Source organism: Neolamprologus brichardi, chromosome 14 (assembly GCF_056152115.1).
Source record: "Neolamprologus brichardi isolate AB-2024 chromosome 14, ASM5615211v1, whole genome shotgun sequence".
NCBI classification, from domain to species: domain Eukaryota; kingdom Metazoa; phylum Chordata; class Actinopteri; order Cichliformes; family Cichlidae; genus Neolamprologus; species Neolamprologus brichardi.
The window spans coordinates 21130980-21151069 of NC_142117.1; the positions used below are offsets into that span (position 1 = coordinate 21130980).

At 39.3% G+C, this 20090-nt stretch overlaps 2 protein-coding genes across 2 annotated transcripts; one reads left to right on the plus strand and one right to left on the minus strand.

The window, feature by feature from the left end:
* Positions 1-7193: 7193 nt before the first annotated feature.
* Positions 7194-14673, plus strand: LOC102797551 (protein NipSnap homolog 2-like). Its single transcript, XM_006795477.3, has 10 exons — positions 7194-7307; positions 7841-7980; positions 8073-8118; positions 8407-8501; positions 8845-8915; positions 8997-9137; positions 10229-10260; positions 11482-11576; positions 13417-13500; positions 13622-14673. The coding sequence occupies exons 1-10, from the start codon at positions 7216-7218 to the stop codon at positions 13684-13686; spliced, it is 861 nt and encodes a 286-aa protein (XP_006795540.2). The 5' UTR covers positions 7194-7215; the 3' UTR covers positions 13687-14673.
* Positions 14671-18357, minus strand: psph (phosphoserine phosphatase). Its single transcript, XM_006795476.3, has 6 exons — positions 18239-18357; positions 17424-17567; positions 17212-17346; positions 15605-15750; positions 15285-15433; positions 14671-15207 (listed from the first exon to the last, which is right to left on the minus strand). The coding sequence occupies exons 1-6, from the start codon at positions 18280-18282 to the stop codon at positions 15097-15099; spliced, it is 729 nt and encodes a 242-aa protein (XP_006795539.2). The 5' UTR covers positions 18283-18357; the 3' UTR covers positions 14671-15096.
* Positions 18358-20090: the final 1733 nt, after the last annotated feature.

Below are 20090 nucleotides of genomic sequence, written 5' to 3' on the forward strand. Positions count from 1 at the left end.
AACACTTGATAATTGCGCTTGTATAAGATCTAGTATGATTCATATTTTTTTTCCTTTAGAAATAAATCAGCTAGACAGAGAAACACACACACAAAAACAATTTGGCACAGTTAATCAGGTTTTGACAACTCAACCAACTGTTCTCAATTTGCACTTCATTTGTATAATTTTCAGTTTCAACACTGTGCTTTGGTGTCAGAGCTCTCATTTGGGTCACCTGCTCTCCCTCCATAAATTATGGCTCTTTCCTTCAGTTATTAGGCTGTGTAAATAGAGTCATCAGTCTTGTAGAAAGTTGCGCTGCAATTCATAACCGGCGGAAATCCATGTCCTGACCTCAGTCAAGACACAAACAGTGAGGAGACAGACGGGGAAAACGAATTTCACTGTCCCTTTTCTCCTTTATGTGTGAATCATGCCTGGCTGTTTCCATTTGTGTGTTTGCATTTCATCCTTTTTTTTCAGAGGCCAGGATGTAGCTGCTAGCGAGGTAACGTCATGGGTTTTCGGTGTCATGGAGTACAGTTCTTACCGGGGTATATCCCATTGGTAACTTATGCAGAGAAGCTAACTTAGTTCAGAGCAGGTTGTGTTTGAGCAAATATTACTCTTGGAAAATAGCATCATCACTCCCAGCAGATCCAGCGGGCCTCAGTGTCCAGAGAGTAAGAGGATCTTTCGTTTCTAGTCAACACCACTGAGCTTCAACAGGAGACAGACAGTAAATTTAAAAAATTCTCCCCTTCCTTCAATTTCTTTCCTTTTTCCTCTGTTAAAGCATTTTTGTGTACGTTTTTCCTTATCCGAATCCAATGTCTAAGGACAGAGGGTACGATTATATACAGGTCATTAAACTGCCTGAAGCAACGTTTTCTATTACAGGTGTGTAACAGGAAGATATGACCTGGTTTTAATTGAAAGATAAGACTGTTCAAGCTTTAATGTGACATGACATGAACTCAAATACAAAAAAAAAAGTTTTCCTTCTACCAACATTACACTATAAGTAAAGCTCTCTGTGTGAGACAGCTTTACAGATAGTCAATCGGCGAGTCACATGCGAGCAACTTAGACGTGGTGAAGGCCACCTGCTGAAGCTCAAACCGGGCACAAGGGAGGGGAAGAAAGGTGATTTGAGTGACTTTGAATGTGGCATGGTCGTCTTTAATGTTTGCATAAAATGCAAAAGGGGCCCAAAACCAGTGCCAGGGGAGTGTACCTAATAAAGTGGCCAGTGTGAATACTTACACTTACACAAAAATATTTTTTAGTGGAATCAAATCCTGGGAATTTTTTTCCACAGTTGTTTTAAACTGAGAATTATTGTTTACATATGTAGTACAAAGTTACATGTAAGCTCAGTACTTTCAGTCTGCTGTATTTTTTGGAAGCTGTAATTTCCACTTAGTCTGGATACAGGCTTATCTTATAAACGATGATACCCACTAAAGACTAAACTGCCTGACACACCATAAAATAACTAAAATAATCCAAATTAACTCCAAGTACAATGCTAAAATACTAATTACACAATATCTAGTCATTATAATACTCAGTATTAATAATAATATCAAAAAAAAAAATTCAGTACATTTGGACAGTATTACTGATTTACTTTTGCCAAAGTAGAATATTTAAGGATTGTAACTTTTCCTTTCTGTAGAGTCTGTCATATTTTCTTGGGAAACAGATGTGAATACTTCATCCACTTCTGTTACTGAACACCAGTGAGAGACAACATAAAGAATATGGAAAGGAAGGAAGTGACTTTCTGGAGGATTTTCCTTAAAAGAGCAACGCTGTGAGAGGCTGTCTTTCTGCTTTAAGCTGAGTGATGGTGATTTGCCAACCAGTAATTTACCACTCCAGAGGAGTTCATTCATTTTCTTATCTATATTATATCCATAAAATATAAACACAGACTTGTTCTTTGTTATTAATCTACTTAAGGGACACACTAAAAATGCCTTAGTGCCACGGTGTGATGTAGAACTGCATTCACTCACTGGAGTGCCCACACAAGATAAGAAGTGAAGATTATAAACAAAATGTTCAAAGTATTTTCTCACACGTCCAGCAGCATTTCTTGGAAAGGTTTTACCAGCAGGCATGTTGATAATAAAGCCAAAGATAATAAGGGAAGAGAGAGGGAAATGGCAAAGACAGCCAGTCAGATGATATGGCTTGGAGGTATTCAATTTTCTAAAGATTCACTCTGAACATGATGTTCACGAGAGGATAGGGTGAGGTGTTTTTTTAAAAAAAGAAATATTTCTAAACTTCTTGATAAATGGACTCCATGATTTTCTGGTGCATTAGTAAAGGATTCATATCAGCTGTTTTCACAGCTGTTCTTCTCAGAGTCGTGCTTGAGAGAAATTAATTGCATCTAAAATTGAATTCTAACTATTGCAGCTCATTGTTGTGCTGCAGGAAAGCACCTAATCCTACAGCACGGTGCTGTAATGACCAAAAACGATCAAAGAAAAGATAAACCAGCTATTCGGTTTTGGTTGGAGACGCTTATTTATTATGACATGAAAAATAATAAAGGATTAATAGAAGGAAAGTAGAAGTCTGTGAAGCCTGAAATTTAGTTACATTTAAATAAAGTAAGAAATTTGTTATGCTTACTCTCAGGCAGAGCTTTATATTGTCCAGGGGCTCAATTGCAAAATTACACTTCACTCAGGTGCAAGCATCGTAAATGACAGACTATAAGCAGCACTGAGATGCGCTGGTTAGCACTGTTGTATCACAGCAGGCTGAGGTCTGTCTGTGTGGAGCCTGCACGCTCTTCCTGTTGCCTGTGCGGGATTTCTCCATCTACTCTGGCTTCATCCCACAGTTTAAAGACAGGCCTGTTAGGGTAACTGCAGGGTTTAAATGGGCAACAAGTGTGATGCATTAGCCTTGTGATGGGCTGCTGATGACAACTGAGAAAGGTTGGGAATAAATGGATGGTATATTACTGTAGACTCTGTCATTTTCTTGACATTCTTCAAACTCCAAAAATCAAATCCATGATTGTTATTTTAAACAGCTGGTAACATTGCCAGTGTTTGTCAGACATCTCATAACTTCTGTACAATACAACACAATATGACAGGCCTGTGATGGTTTAATGGCATTTTACATGTACGTTGTCAAGCTGGATCACATAATAAAGTAAAGGCTGCGCTCTTAGGACCATTTATGACTATAACACTGAAAGCACACCAAGTTTATTTTGTGCTTTAAAAATTTTGGAAATATATTAGAAATATGCATATTCTAATAGAAATACAACAAAAAAAATCAAAGTTTATCAATTCTTAGTCAACATTGTGATAAGACCCCATAAAATACCTTTTACTACACGTGTAGTGGATCGTGGTATATGTAGAGCTGCAGTAAAACTGAGATGATCTCACTTCTTCCATTAATAAAATTTGCCCTTTGTGAAACTACTTCGCATCCATTCAGATTAACACTGAGATTACGGGAGCTGTACTGCGCTGATGTGAAGCCCCACTTTTAATTTTTAATTCACATTAATGTTTGTGATGAAAGGCGAGGGGAGTCCTTTTATTTAAAATAAACAACCAAATAAAAAAAATCACCAGCTGAAAATTAAGTGAGAATCAACCACCTTGACAAATTTCCAGAGTAAAAGCACAGAATTTAACTGGATATAATCAGTCTTTGAATTCCCAGACATATCCATATTTTGCCCTTTGCTATTCAAAAATGTTTCATGGGGAAAACACTCCCACATGATTCATGTCTTTGAACTTAAAACAAATCCCTCCATAGTTTCTGAATTCCACTGGTGGTAAGTAGTCTTTCTCCGAAAGCCAAGTGGGCTTTAGCAATATGGTCTTTGTTAGCTATATAGTCGCTCTTTCAAATAATAAATCAATCACAACTGTTCTGAATTCCTGCAGTTGTGACGCAGTCTTCCTGAAGGTCTTGCAACAAACAAAATATCAGTCAGTCCCTCGTCAACTACATATTTACATTTAGTATTTATGATCCTGGGGATATTTTGTGGCATTATGTTTTTTTCATGCTATTTTGGCTGTGCTGAATGAATATAGCTCATATTTTAATTTTAGAATTGTTGTCTTAGTTCCTGAAATTAGCTTTAAATGACTAAGCTACACAAACCCATTAAAAAATAATTAAAAATTTATCTTTTGATCCCACATTTATCCGCACATGCATTCCTTTAAGTTAAGACTTTATTTTGGACTGCTTGCCTTCGATTTTTAATTTTTACATTTGTCCACCAGGTGACGCTATTTTTTAACCATTCAAAGCATGCACCAAAATGTCACCCTTTTTTCTGTTTTCTGCTGATATGGCAAATGTTTCCTGCTATTGATGTTGGATAATGGTGTGTGAGCGTGTGCACATATTTATGAGTGTATTTGTGTGATATCTCTGCAGCAAGAACCAAAACAAAATTGGACTTTATTCTGGTTCTTGCTCAAGATGTTCATGCAGCTGCACTGCAGCCATGGTTAGAAGTGTGAGCAGTAGTGCAGGGGCAGTCATTTTGGTGATGGCAAGACTTTACAGCGCACACGAGGCTCTGGAAATGATCGTGCACTATGTGTGTGAAGATAGCGCTTCATCCTCCAGCTGGAGTCCAACTCTGACTCATCTGAAGGTGAAAGTGGAGAGGAGATGGTTAAAGCAGTGAAAGGATGGATGCCTAAAATTCTAAAGATGCAATTCTCTTTTGATTTTATAGATGAGTGCAGCAGAGTTACAGACAGATTTTGTTGATCTGTCTCTGGACAGTGGTCTGGGTAGTAGCTGGTGGGTTATGACTTGGACTGTAGAGCCCCCACCTGTTCAGAAAGTGTAGTAAGTTTTGTGAAGTATGTAATCATTATGATAAGACCCTTTTTTAAACACCTTTTACTATCCAAATAATTAGGTAACATATAGCTAGATACATGTGTTCAACTGCTTATTAATTCAGATATGTAATTGGGGGTTACAACCCAGTGCATTTAGACATGAAGGCACCATCAAGATCACCTGCTGAAATTCAAGCAGAGCATCAGAATGAGGAAGAAAAGCGATTTAAGTTACTTTGAAGGCGGCATGGTTGTCAGTGCCAGACGGGCTGGGCAGAGTATTTCAGATTCATACCATACCAGAGGTCAGAGGAGAATTACAAGCTGATAGGAAGGCAACAGTAACTCAAATATCAATACAACTGTTCAGAAAATGTTGTATGTTTTGTGCCATATGTCATCACCACATGCTGATTTTTTTTCCTCTCTCAAACAGTTTTAGTTTGCTGGGCAGTGATTTGTGTATTTTAGATATTCCACCAAAAATGCATTTTAAAGAAAGATTCATTTTTGTGTTATCATCACTGATGCTGCTGAAAGATTTTCACATAGGTGAACCTGTTAAACTAAAGGCTATATTAGGTCCTACAGAAGAGAGGGATTCACATCCATCACGATCTCCATGGATCCCATATATACCTGAGGGCCCAATTTTTTTCAGAGGTTGTCAACAAAAGATAGTTTTACTGCTGGCTATGATCCACAGCAGACACACAGTGAGCAGTCAGTGCATGGGACCAACAGTGAACCTTGGTGCAGGTGATCATCTAGATAACGACTGCTTTCAGATTTGTTTTTAGCCCCAGAGTTATGGTTTATTAGCTTTATGAATTACCAACAAATAAATGAACTACACCTGTGTTTGCACTATCCTGAGTATTCAGGATAGCTAACAGCAAGCTAATTTTTATTTTGTTTTATTCTCTTTTGCTTCAAATGCCTCAGAATGTCTTTAAAATATAATAAAATGAATTGATGTTTGAATTGAATTCAGTGTCTTCAGTTTTAGTGTCTTGGTGTTACACATGGGATGTACCAAAACTGCTAGATATGATATATTTTTAAAGGCACACTAGCCTTATCACAAAGTCAGGATGTTCACACATACAGCAGTTATGACCTGATCTGCACATCTGTATCACACCTACTTCACGTGGACCTCTGTACGTGTGTATGTTTTGTTATATATTTTGTTAATATGTATATATTATATAATTGTAAATACCACATATTCTATTTCTGTACCACTTTTATTTTTGCACTCACAATGTGACAAATCCTTCATGTATGTACAAACTTGGGAATAAAACAAATTCTGATTCTGATCTGAGCACTTTATTGTGATTTCAGAAACAATGACATCTTGATTACACCGATAAAAATGATAGTGTTCTTTGTTGGTGCATCCCACATACACAAACATACGGAATATATATAAATATAATAACCACAACATGATCGAAACCACCATATTTTAAACCATAATCTATTAAAATATGGTATCATAGTAATTAAGTCTTCACCAGCATCTGACAACGCAGCATAAATTAAATACCACTCAATATTCCTATCAGTGTATAATCTAAAGAAAGCTGTAAATCAATAACCCCATAAATTGAAAAAGTCAAATACTAATGTACATGCAAACATACTCATTGTCAATAAATACTATTACCATATAAAACTTTATAAGTTTACGTTTACTGTCTGCAAGTTCATATCTCTGTGGGCTAGATTATCCAATGGGCATTCTGGGCAAGAGCCCAGGGGTCCACACTTGGTGGCCCATCCATGCAGCATAAAAATTGGAAGCACCGATACAATACTCCTCCTGAGACACTCCTAATTTCTTTATGTTTTATTTGCAAGGAGCCAGACTTTCCTGTAATCTTTAAAGTGGTCTTGAGCAATAGTTCTTCAGGTTTTTTGTTTGTTTTGTTTTTTGGACATTGACTGCGTTTTCACTCATTTTCAGTCTAGTCCTTGTACCTGACTATTTCCAAAGGAATGTTGTTGTTTTTTTATTTGTTAAGTCTTTTAACACCTAAGGAAGTTATAATGGTCTTTTTTTTATTTCTCAGTGAGACGCAGTCCTCTCCTTAATGATTAGAAATCATTTTGCACACATATGTCGAAATCTTTATGAAAAATCAAAGTTTGCTGGAGCCTCTCAAAGATTTGTACCCAGAGGTCTGTAATTAGTTGATCCGGGTATCCTCTGCATTCCTCAGTATGCTCTGTGCCCAGCATGTTCTGGTCCCTGCAGACACACATAGAGGGAATGTGTGGATGTGCTGCTCTGCTGCCACCTGGTGGTGAGGCGCGGTACAAGCCACTGCTCCGCGGAGCATTAGCACAGTTGAAGATGGCGACTGGAGTCCTTCAGAGAGTCAGCGGTAGTTTGGGTCGGGCTAAAAGCGGGGCCCACTCGGCCGGACAGCTCGCGGTGTGGGGCAGGTGGGGCAGTCTTCATCGTGAATATTCAACAGTCATCTCTGTAGCTTCCTGTGTTAGCTGTGTAGTGTTTTCAGTGGGGATCTATTGGTGGCTACGAGTAGCCCGGTAAAGCTAGCCCGGTGACTGCTAGCCAGCCCACTGTGGCCTTTCAGCTTGAACTTAACCAGGAGCTTCAGCTTATGTGCGTTTATTTAGTACGTGATATTTAAGACTAACGCTTCTGTCACTGTTGGGAAACTCAAAAGAGCAATAGTTTCTGTCAGCGTTTGACAGTAAGCATCTAAAACGCTCAAGGTCAATTTGACAGTTTATATTGCTACCTTGTAAAAATTGCATGACTTACAGATAGCATGCAGGTGCACTGATCACCGTGTGCATCAGAGGGTCTGACATTTTCAACTGAACAACCGCACCAAAGCCCCTAAAAACAGATACTACGTGGCTGTGCATGTATATATAGACTGGGAAGTCAGTCATTCCGAAGTCGTTGCAGTGTCCATGTGTTTCTTTTTCATGGTGGCCTGTGTTTGCAGGGGGTTTGCAACTTCCAGCTGCAGAAATAGAGAGGACAGCTGGTTCAAGTCACTGTTTGTGAGGAAAGTTGATCCCAGAAAAGATGCACACTCCAACCTACTGACCAAAAATGAGGAGAGTAACCTCTATAAGATTCAGTGTAAGTTGCCTTTAGGGTCCCCGCATTACATTAACAACATTTTGACCTTTAGTAATGAGACTTTTTTTTTCTCATTTAAACTTTTGTTTCAGTCCATAACGTCAAGCCAGAGTGCCTGGATGCATACAACAAACTCTGGTGAGTGTTTTGTCATTTGATGTTGTGAACCTTTAGTGCAGAGGAAGCTTTACCATAAGTGGGAGGAGGATCAAGGACTGGACACTTCGTGTAAAAATAATCCAGTCTATTCCTGTATGATGATGTATGGGCTGGTATGACTTCTGTCCTCCACAAACCAGACGTGCTCATACCTAAGATGACTTGGAGCCCATGGACTTTAAGCACAACACATGCAGTTTCAAATTAAATGTCACGTGGACCGCTGGTCGTACTGCATTTAATTATTTGGCTTCTCGTTTGCCACAGTGAGGATGTGTTGCCCTCCATCCACGCTGATAAGTACTACCCCTGTGAGCTGGTGGGAACCTGGAATACCTGGTATGGAGAACAAGACCAGGCTGGTAGGATTACTAATATCAACACACACAGACATCTGCGGTATAACAGCGCTGCGATCCGCACAGTTTGCAATCAGCATGCGTGTTACACCGCATATTCACGTGCAAGTACAGCATCGATCATTAGCTGTCTTGCAAGCTAATGATCAGGAGGTGTTTATTTTTTTTGTTGCAGTGTTTGCACCACAGTAATTTCTCTCCCAGTATTTATTTACACTAACCACAAATGGATGTAGTTATGTCAGACGTTAAAAGCCGGACATCTGGATATCTTTACTCTGCTACGTGATGATCCTTCTGTTTGTACTTGATGTGATGTTGTAATTGTGACAAATTGTCTCCCCAGTGCATCTGTGGCGTTACAGAGGTGGATACCCAGCTCTTACTGAGGTGATGAACAAGCTCAGGCAGAACAAGGTACTGCTGCACGGCCCTTTGCTTTACCCGGGTGATTATAAGTCCGAGTAAGCTCATTGATTAATGTCTGTCCATTGCCAGGAATTCACAGCCTACAGGAAGGAGCGAGGAAAGATGCTGCTGTCCCGCAGGAATCAGCTCCTCCTGGAGTTCAGCTTCTGGAACGAGCCAGTACCCCGAACGGGACCAAACGTATACGAGCTCAGGACCTACCAGCTCAGGGTGAGTGGTTGAGCTGCAGCCTGTATCGTCGTCAGGACTGGGCTCGGTGTGTTAAAGTCTGATTTCCAGAATGCGCTCTGCAGCTCCAAAATGGGCCACATAAATGCAACTGAAACAGAAACACTGAAACAGATAACTGTATTCAGTGAGGATTTCTTACACCAAGTTTAACAATGATGCCTAAAAGCTAAACGCACTATCAGTGTATGAAATCAGCAAGTTGCTAGTTTAACAAATGTCTCATTCTGGTGGTTTTCTTTACTCATTTTCTGCATTTATTACACTTTAAGACTTTAAAGCAAGTCTGTCAGTTTGTATTCAAGTGATTGCTCCCTAGTTTACACTTAAGGAAATTGTGCAGCAGTTCACAGAACTAGAAGAGCTTCCCTAAATCTACATGGTTATATTTATTATTTAAAAAAAGGTGACAGATAGTATTCACTCTTCAGGATCACACCTTTTGTCCATGGACAGACTTTAAAGACTCTCTGGTAAAAACACAATTGTTTATCTGCTGCCACATCTCACTGCAGCAGCTCAGGCTTGGCTGGTAAACTATCCATCCTTTTCTTACCTCATGTTTCCCATTTAAAACTGATGATCTCCATCCTGACATCCTACTGTGGACTTAAATTACTTCTTTCCCCTCAAGCTGTTAGCACGACACTCAGGATCATCCCGAGTGTTGTGCTAACCATCATGGGATGATCACTAACGTGCAGAAACGCTTAATCGAAACCACACCATCCACCGCAGATTAAGTCGTGCTTTTTATAATTGAAAAAATCAAACTGTCTCTAGACCAGCACCCCTCTGTGACATGTGATGAATGCTCGCTATTATCCCCTCATCACGGGCTGAGATTGCATCTTTGAAACAGCAGGGCGTTTGTTGTCTTATGCACCAGAGAATGATTGAAGACGCTCTCTCGGGTGTAGTTGTTCGCATTGACAAAATACCTGTGTTACCTCTTTGCAATTTTTTTTCTTTTTTACATTAATATATTTACTTTGGAAAGAAGTTCGAAAGTTCTCCATTACACATATATATGTTTAAATCTAATAAAGAATATTGTGTTTTCTCTCTCGCAGCCAGGAACCATGATCGAGTGGGGTAATTACTGGTAAGGCAGTCTGAATTCACTTGATTCACTGAACTGTACTTACAGAACAGTTGTGCTACATGAAAGCTCCCTCATCACACTGTCATTAATAAGAGCTATTCCACAGAGAGGCCCCCACATTTGAAGCTATGCTGTCATTCCCTCAAGCCAAGAATCAAATGCTAGTGTAACAGTGTGTACACTACAAACGTGTATATAATAGTTGAGTAATGTGAGCCTGGAAAGAGCCGCTGCGTGGACTCACAGAGCCAGCAGATCAGCATTTATCAGTAGGTGCAGCAGCGAAGATTGTGATGGATTAAATTGAGGATGTGAGCTTTCTGCACAAGCCTTTGCTTTCCAGATAAATTTCTTCTGTCTGGCCATAGAGTTTTATTTCTTTTTGTTATTAGTGGTTGGGATTACATATTCAGAAGAAAAGTTGTCATTATCCTGCAAACTTAGCCTGTGTGCAGTTTTATATGTAAATATTATTACAGGTATTATTTAATTTTTAAGTTGGATGTAGGATTTTCTGCTTTGAAGCTTTATGCTTTGCCTTTTCCTAGAAAAGCACACATGATTGATTGATCTCCCCCTGTTCCCTGTGCTTTTCAGTAATCATGGCTAGGAAATCAGCCTTAATGCAAAAAAAACCACACTGTGACAGCTTTTTTTTAAGTTCTTAATGTTTGTATTCATTCGCACTTTAACCAGCCTTTTTAAAAAAAAATAAACCTCCAAAGTCCTGCAGATAATGCCAGTAAAGCTATTTAATATAATTTGTGCGGTTAAAGGTTTAAACTTCTGCTTCGTATTTCACCAGTTTGATGAAACTCGAGCTTCATAGTTTTCTATCCAGACAGTGATTATGGTTTGAATATGTTTATGTTTGCTTTGGGAGGGAAATGTAATAGATTCAAAACATTCTCCTCACTCGTTTCACGAAGACTTGGCCAGTCTTTAGATTCATAAACATGCGTACAGTAAGTCATGATGATGTCACGTCTCGCGGTCGGATGTGATGTTGGAAGCAGCTAAAGGAGCAGGTTGCCATCCTGCTTTAGCTGGGAAAATCCAGTTGTGTGAATTAATCAGGAGGTATTCAGGGATGATGTTGAAATCCTTTGAATGCTGGTTAAATATTTCATGTGTGTGTTTGTGGTGGTCTGGTGTTAAGCCAGATCAAGCCTTTGTGTTTTTTTTGGCCTGTGCGGTGACCAATGGTGCTTTTGTCTGCAGGGCCAGAGCCGTTCGATACCGCCAGCAGAACAGAGAAGCTGTGGGAGGGTTTTTCTCACAGATTGGAAACCTCTATATGGTCCATCACCTCTGGGGTACGTTCAAACACTTCCACGCTGACTTTAGATAATTACGCTAATGTTGAAATCATTAGTTGCTTCGCAGAAAATCAACAACAGTTAACAGTAATTTATCTTGGATATACATACCAGAAATGTCATGTTCCAGATTTTCTGCTTTTCTTTGTTATTATAGAGTTAATATATTTGGATTTTGGGGCTGTTTGGTCAAAACAGGCAATGTGAGATTGTCTCCTGAGGCGTGTAATTGATAGATAAATGTGTGCAATGTTAACTGAGGTAATTATCATCCCAATTTGCAGTACACCCAGCTCTCCAGAGAGCTTTAATCACGAGCAAATAGTCATTCCTGTGAAAACTGCTTTGAAGTCTGCTTGAAGGGAGTGTGCAAACTTGGTTCGCTGTGATGTGAAGTCAGAGCTTTGCGCTTACCTCTCACATAATTTACGTCACTCAGACCAAAGCGGACCAAAACTACAACAAATCTATTAAAACGGTCTCACTGTTCTCAAGAATGAGCATACAGCTGTGAGGGAGAGACAGCCCTCTGTACACTAGGGATGGGGCGATTTGCTTGATAGTCCTGTTGCCCACCCCGAGGCATCGCTGTCTACCCTCCATAACTTAGAGTGCTTAGCCCAAACATGCACAAAAAATGTGCATGGGTGAAAGAGAAACAGGTAGCCTACATTAGTTTTTCTCATTTCCATCATGAAGAAGTGCTTTCCTGTTAACATACAACATTTACTGATTGAGTCAAAGGAAAACTTTTCCCCATCTGACATTTTTGTTGGTGAAAAACTCAGCTGTGTGTGGAGGACATTGAGATCGTGCTATATAAATAAAGTTGAACTGAATTGACCTACAGTTCTACATGATCTAGTTTGGGTTATTTTCTGTGTAAAATATCTCACCTGTTTATCCTGCTTTCTTCACTCTGCCTCAGCACACAGAGACAAGACAACATTAGGATCTCTGTAAATCCAGCCTCCTGTTTTCTCCCATTGGATGATGATTATGATGGAACAGCAAACGCAATTTGCACACATACACATTAACTTAAATGTGCACAGAGGTCTGAACACAAACCGTGGCCTGGCAGATTGAATTTGTTATTAATCGCAGAACAATGAATCCGCAGGGAAATTAGATAAAAATCACCTTAAAATTGACCACCATCTATCCCTGACATCATCAGCACAACCCCACAGCCTAACAAGGAAATTATGGTTCAGAGGTGGCAGCATATTGTCAGCTTCAGACTCTCCCTCCACCTGCAAGACTTTGTCTGTTAACAGATGGGGGAAGCAAACAAAATATGTGGTATGACTGGTCTGTTTACTCCTGCTTGTGCTGTTGTTGGTCTGTCAGTCATCCATCAAGGAGAGCAAAGAGCTGAAGTGAAACTGAGTGTTCAAAGCATTGAAAGTTTCTGCTGCAGCCACAGTCTGTGCTTCTCATGCTGTATTTTGTCTTTGATTGGGTTTTCTCCAATTCCTGGGAGAAGCACAAATGTGGTTGAGATTTTGGAGGACTGCACAGGAGCACGTTTACAGTGGCTGAAACTGCCTCTCAGCAAACCCGCACAATCGCTGTTCCGTAAATTAAGCAAAATTTAGCAACTAACAGGTAAAAAAAAAAAAAAAGTGGAGCCATCAGGAGCTTGAAAGTTGGTGGAGAGCAAAGTGGAGCTGAAACATGAGGAAACATTTGTTAGCTTGTCTTTACAGATGCACGTGTCCTAAAAATGTCTTCTGTGATTAATTTGATCATTACAAAGTTACCAGATTAAGTCTCAACTTAAAATCATGTACTTATACTGCAGCATTATGATGCAGTGATTTGTTAATTACAGCTTACAAGGACCTTCAGTCCCGAGAAGACACGAGGAACGCTGTGTGGCAGCAGGAAGGCTGGCACGAGGTGGTGTATTACACAGGTGAGCACAATAAGTCTTTTTGTAAACTCAAAGCTGTGCAACTGAAAACTTTACAAAGTTTTTTGTTGAGTTTGTCACTTTCTGAGCCTCAAAAAAGGTTTTTAAACTAATCTTTTCCCAGTCCCACTCATTCAGCACATGGACTCAAGGATCATGATTCCCACAAAGGCTTCGCCGCTGCAGTAAAATGAAAAGCCAGCTGGAAGCTGACATCGAGCGGCACCTCCTTTGAATGTTACATCAGCATCATGGGTTCGATCTTTGTCAGTGCTGCCAAACAACGTCCATTCTCTTTTTGTTCACGTCTTTGTTTTATTACTGAAGGATGTCGCTTGGATCAAGTCGGGTCTCTGAAATTTATCTGCAGTTCAAATAGTTACTGAAAGGCTCCACGCCACTTTTAAGACACGCAGTATTTTCTGTGTGAGTTCAGGTTTGGGAGGGAGTGTTAAAATGTGTAGATGTGTTTGTCTGAAATGTGGTGCCACATCAAAACTGGTCCATGGAGAGATTTTATTTCCAAGGTTAGAGCCAACCAAAGTTACTTGAAAGGAATTAAAAGGAGCAGCTGTATGGCGTTAAAGTGTGGGAACAACTAGATTAAAAATAGTACTGCTGAAGCTCGCTGCAGGAGCTATTTATTTATTTAATGTAACTTTAAAGTACATCATGTTTTTAGTGTGCTGAGAAACTTTGATGTAAAAGCCATGCCATTTCAGACTGAAAAGAGAGCCCTTGTATGAATAGAAACTATATTTCTTTGTGTAAAATGCAGATACCATAATTTTATATTTGATGTGTATTATGAATCATTGTTTTACTCCTTTTGGTTGCTTTTCGTGGATGTCCCTACATTTCCTGGTAACATTAATGTTTAGTGGTGCTGTGTTTGTAACTATGGCTTACACAGTTTTTCTTTTTCTCAGGACGGCATGCCTGGTTTTAAAGTCCATTTTTATCCAACGTATCTTAACGAGGCACAAATCAGTTAAGTGAAAACAGGTGTTCTGCATATCAGTGACTGAGTGAATTTGGTACGCAGGCGATCACAGTCACGCTGCTTCATACCGTAACGGTTTTTATTGTTAAAGGAAGCATGTTGATCTGGTGTTTCTGTTCAGAGGGAACAATGTAGAGACAAGGACAAGAACACAAATTAAAGTCATTCAAACAGCGAAGTGGACACTCATCTTTTAATGCTGTGTTTTTCTGACTTGAGTCATTACACTGTCACTGACAGGTCTGCTTACAGCTCTTACAGAACAGAAACCCGATTAAAAATACTTTCACTTCTCATTGCACGCGCCATAATACAAAGGAGTCGTTCTAGTCCACCTAAAAGCTTTCATGTAAACTGCAAAAACACTAAAATCTTTTTAAGATTGTCTTCCATGTAGTGTTTTAGTACCTTGTAGTATAAAAAAGGGCAACATAGCTATTAAAGTTACGATTGCTCCCACTAGTATAAACATTTGATTTAATATAAAAATCTATCGAGGTCTAAGGAAAAATGTCCACTTGGTAAAATCTACCAGTGGCACACCCTTAGGTGCAAGTATAACATGTTAAAAATCATAAACTAATCTTTGAGCACCTTTAAATCTTCTCCAGTTCTTTCAGTAGCTCCCCAAAACTCGTCACATACCACAAAGACCTCTCCTTCACCTGCGGCCTGACGACATTCCCGCCAAATCCAATGAAAGCGCTCTGAAGACAAAATAAAAGGGTGAAATACTGTAATCACACTGTAATCGCTTTTTACACCAGCAAACGGCGACACTCACAGCTGGAGGGCAGGCCTCAAGATCAGTGGCACCATCTCCGATCATCACTACAGTCTCATAGCCGTACTGTTCCTTCAGCATGCTGATGACCTTCCCCTTTCCTCCGCTCTCAGCTGTGGGCTGACTCTCATCAAAACCAGCGTACTCTCCTGGAAGATGATATTTTTATTGAATTTAATTTAACCAGACAAAAGACCTGACTTAGATTAAACCTAAGGGTCTGCTGTGTATATTCAATGATCCACTCAAAGGGTTTAGCCTGGACTTCCACTCATGTGAGAACAGAAGAACATCACAAACAGCCCGTCGCTGGCTCTTACCGTTGAAGTAGAATTTGAGCCGGTTGGCGTAAACGTGATTCAGAGGGATGCTTAGCTGAGTGGCCACGTGTTCAACAATGCAGCGGAAGCCACCTGAAATGAGGAACACCTTTATGTTGAGCTCATGCAGACGGTCCACGAGCTCCCTGGACAAAGATAAATGGAAAAACATCAACACTCAGAAGAAAATGTTTTTTAACATTCACATGCAATGAGAGTTATTCTGCTGCCCTGTGAAGTTTCCTAAAATTTAATTACAAAAATGCAATAATGTAGAAGAAGAAAGAACAATCTCCAGGAGACACGGCTTTGCCACTTTACTGCAAAATGAAATAACACAAGATGCACTTTATTTATCCCAATGCTGGGAAATTTTTCCTTTGTTTTCCTTTGTTACAGGAGTTGAACACAAACAAATTACAGACTGTTGAAATAAGGAGAACGGTATGTGGCTCAGTGAAATCCAATACAAATATGACCAAACACATGACTTAATAAGGTAAAAACTAATCAAAAAATAAAATGGATACAAAGTAAAACCAGAACGTGGTAGCTTATCCAGCTCTCGGTTCACAGATTGTTGCCTGGAAAATGTGACCAAATGTGATCTCAAGCACAAGTTGATTGTAGACCATTAGGACTGATTAACCAGTAGTGATTATTGTGGACAGACAAAAGTCCTTTCCATTCTTGTTGGATACAAGATTTCAGGGCCTGATTCACCACGTTGTTCATTTAAGCACAGGACAATTATTTTTCAGTGTCAGGCCAGAGAGATAAACTATGAGGTGAGCGGTTAATGGGTTAGGCTAGTCAGAGTTTTCTGTGTCAGGAAGGTGACTCTCTTTCTCTAGATCAACATAGCATCTTATGCTGAACATATTGACCACGTCCAGAGCAGGTTATGTGTTTAAAGTTTGAAAATCTTTTGGAAGGGCAAAGTTTTCTCTGATCATTTGGATGTAAATGTGCATATCTTACTAATGCAACCAAAAGAGAGTGTGCAGTAAAGTTACAGTGGCACAAAATCTACTGCAAACTCACAGAAGTGTACATGCGCTCACTTGATGAAGCAGACAGATGTTTCTATGCTTGATCCCAAGTGTCGTTCACATCGCTAGAACTGCAGATATATTTTGTTCGGTTTTTTTTAAGGCAGCACTCCAGAACCAACTTGTTTACCACTATTTTATTGAATCACAACATTTCCGTCCAACTGAACTTCATCAGGTGCAAACATTTTGTTTGTTTACCTGACGTGATAATGGTCAGCTGGACGGAAACGTTGTGATTCAGGAAGAAACGTCAGCAGCAGTATTTCACAGGGTCTGTGTCTGCCTTGTGTGTGTGATAAATTTTGTGTTTCACAGGGTCTGTGTCTGTCTGTGTGTGTGTGATAAATTTTGTGTTTGTATGCACACATTACAGCTAGTTTGTGATTCACACTCTCTGAAGGTTTTGCTTTCTGCATTTTCAGCTGACTCCTATTTGTTTTTGGCAATAGTTTTCAACCATGCATTCATATATTATGCATTCATGTAAGTTATTATTATAATGTGGAGGACAACATCTACCTAAAGAGGTCAGTTATTTCTATATTAATTCACCTGACACCTGGAGTAAGCTGAGGTGGGTGGTCTGTTATCAGCTTGTTGACTTGTTCTCTGGAACATCGGATGATGGAAAGACGCTCAGTCAGGGCCTTTTTGAAGGTCATTGAGCCACCCATGGCTTTGCGTGTCCTGAAACGTCCAAGTAACAGATTTTTGTTTGTTCTAAACACCCAGAACAAATCCATTAAAAAAATAAATCCACCTACATTTCAGTGACTGCATCCCCCACACCACAGAATTTGGCGAGTTCATCAATGCCTTCTTCCTTGATTACTGTGCTGTCCACATCAAAGCAGACAGCTTCAGCTCTCCTGAAGAGCTCCTTTGTCTGCGACAGTGTTGTCATCATGCTGGGAAATTACATTTTTTTAAAAAGATAAAGACTGGTGAAACAAATTTCACTGCTGCAGATGCACACTGGGAAGTCATCTGTCTGTCTGTGTGTGTCTGTGTTGGGGGGGGAATTGTCATCAGCAGGGTCCCGTGCTGCATTTGTTGATTCAACGTGAGGTCTGTGATTTTGGCCAGCGGCTGCCTGATTTCACTAATGCACTAAGTCTTGTATAGAAAGGATGTCTTTCATCCAGTGGAGCAGCAAACGCATCTATTCACTCAAATACCTATGTGCAATCGACGGGGATCACCTCCCAGCCGATGATGTGTGCCAAAATGCGTTACATAAAGCAGTGTGCTTAAACAAACCATAGGAGAGGCCCGGGATGGACATGCTCTGCGCGTATTGCGTCACCCACAGGGTCACTACTGAGGGCAGCATAACCAACAACAAACGTGAAGACACTGAAACTGGGCCAAACGGTTCGTATCTGTCACTTTGATATAAAGTGACAGACATATAGTCATGAAAATGACTATATATCACGGCTGTACGTTGAGAATAAGCGGGCTCTTATCTGCCCGGTGCAGCTGATTTGAACGCTGCTCAACTGCCGACAACTCGAGAGACAGCACCAGGCAGGAAAAAAAATACTTAAAAACATTAGAACTGTCCTGTAGTACTTACCGGCGAGTGCAGCGACGATAAGGCACGAACAGCAGCTTCAGCATAAAAGCCGACAGCTCTCGGTGGGCTCGTGGACGAGGAAGAAAAGCACTGAATGGTGGGCCAATCAGAGAGAAGCCGATTAGGGCCCGCCCACTACATCACTGGCTCGGTTCCATGACGACACCAGCGGCGAAAGAGGGAGAAAAACAACTACCATAAATAACGAGCGCAAAGGCGAAAGGAAGCGATTGAAAAGAGACAAAAACGAAGTAAAACAATAACATTAAGTCACATCGGCTTCAAATGGCCACTAAGATATGTAACAACTACAAAAGAGAGAAAATTATGAAAAAGAGACACAAACAAACCTCCAAATTTTGCAAGACACCAACTTTTAAGAGGACATGAAACACTAAACATATAAAGGTTAATTAACATCATGGAACCCTCAAAATCAGGCACAGATGTGACACTGTCTATGAAGCTAGATTTAAGAAAAAAAAATATGGGTTCAAATTGTGGTCATAAATATTTTGTACTTGTAAATCAGTTTTGTAAATCAGAATGCGTATATTTGTGCATCGGTAGATAAGAATTTGTGTGTGCGTAAAAAAGATTTGTGTGTGTAACAATATTTACACAAGTTACTAATTCTTGTTAAGGTCTGGTTACAGATACAAAGCAAACGGAGAAAAAAAAAATACGTGTGAAACTCTGCACTCAAGTTTCAACTTACAAGTACGAATTTTGACCCGATTTTTCTTCCTTTCAGCTGAATGGTCAATGTCATGACAATCACAAATTTAACTAACAATTTTTTGCTTTGCATCTGTAACCAGACCTTAACAAAAATAATTTGTAATTGGGGAAATATTTTTACACACACAAATCTTTTTTATGCACACACAAATTCTTATCTACAGATGCACAAATATAGCATTCTGATTTACAAGTACAAAATATTTATGACCACAATTTGAGCACATAACCATGCTGCCCCCATCAGGCTTAACCACCCAGTTTTAGGTTTAGTCAGTTTCGTCTAATATGTGTAAAAAAAAAGAGTACACATTTACTTTTTAATAAAACTAAAAATATACATTGAAACTCCCACTGTCGCCATATTTTTCCCTATTTACTATTTAGATTTGGATATCTCTGAGTGTGTCAGGTGTTTTTTCACCTGTTCTTAAACTTCTTGACCCTGGCCCCAGACAAAGACCACATATTATTATAAAAGAAATAAAACTATGAGTAAAACTAAATAAATAAAACATCAAATATAAAGTACACAAACTCTGGGCACAAGTTATTACCATTAAGGTATTTCATATCTGTACTCTGTACATAAAATAAATGTCATAATTTATTCTACACTGTTATACTCTTAATGGGTATAATTTGCTGTGTGTTTGCAAAAATATGTTTTTACATACAAAAAGCAGGAAAAATAATGCACATATGATCTGATCACCATTTGCTGAGTCCACTGTGTGCATTTGAAGATGAATATAAATTTACTTTAAAAAATTATCTTGGCAAAATACAGCTTGATTACTAGATTGATTGATTGATGATTTGGGCATTTTGCATGAACATATACCAAAATTCATAATATTCAGTTAATTTTTTAAATGACACAAACAATATAAACATACATGGAACGCCGAATTCAGACCAACCTATGACATGCAATGTAAAAGCCCAAATGAGTTATAGAACAATGAAGACAATGTGTGTGTGTGTTGCCTTTAGGTATTGTAGATCTAAATAGGTTTTGATGTTTTCATCTGTCATCATTACCAATTGAGTTTATGTGAAATAAAATGTGTTAAATAAATAAATCAAAAATGTAAATAAAATTAACATT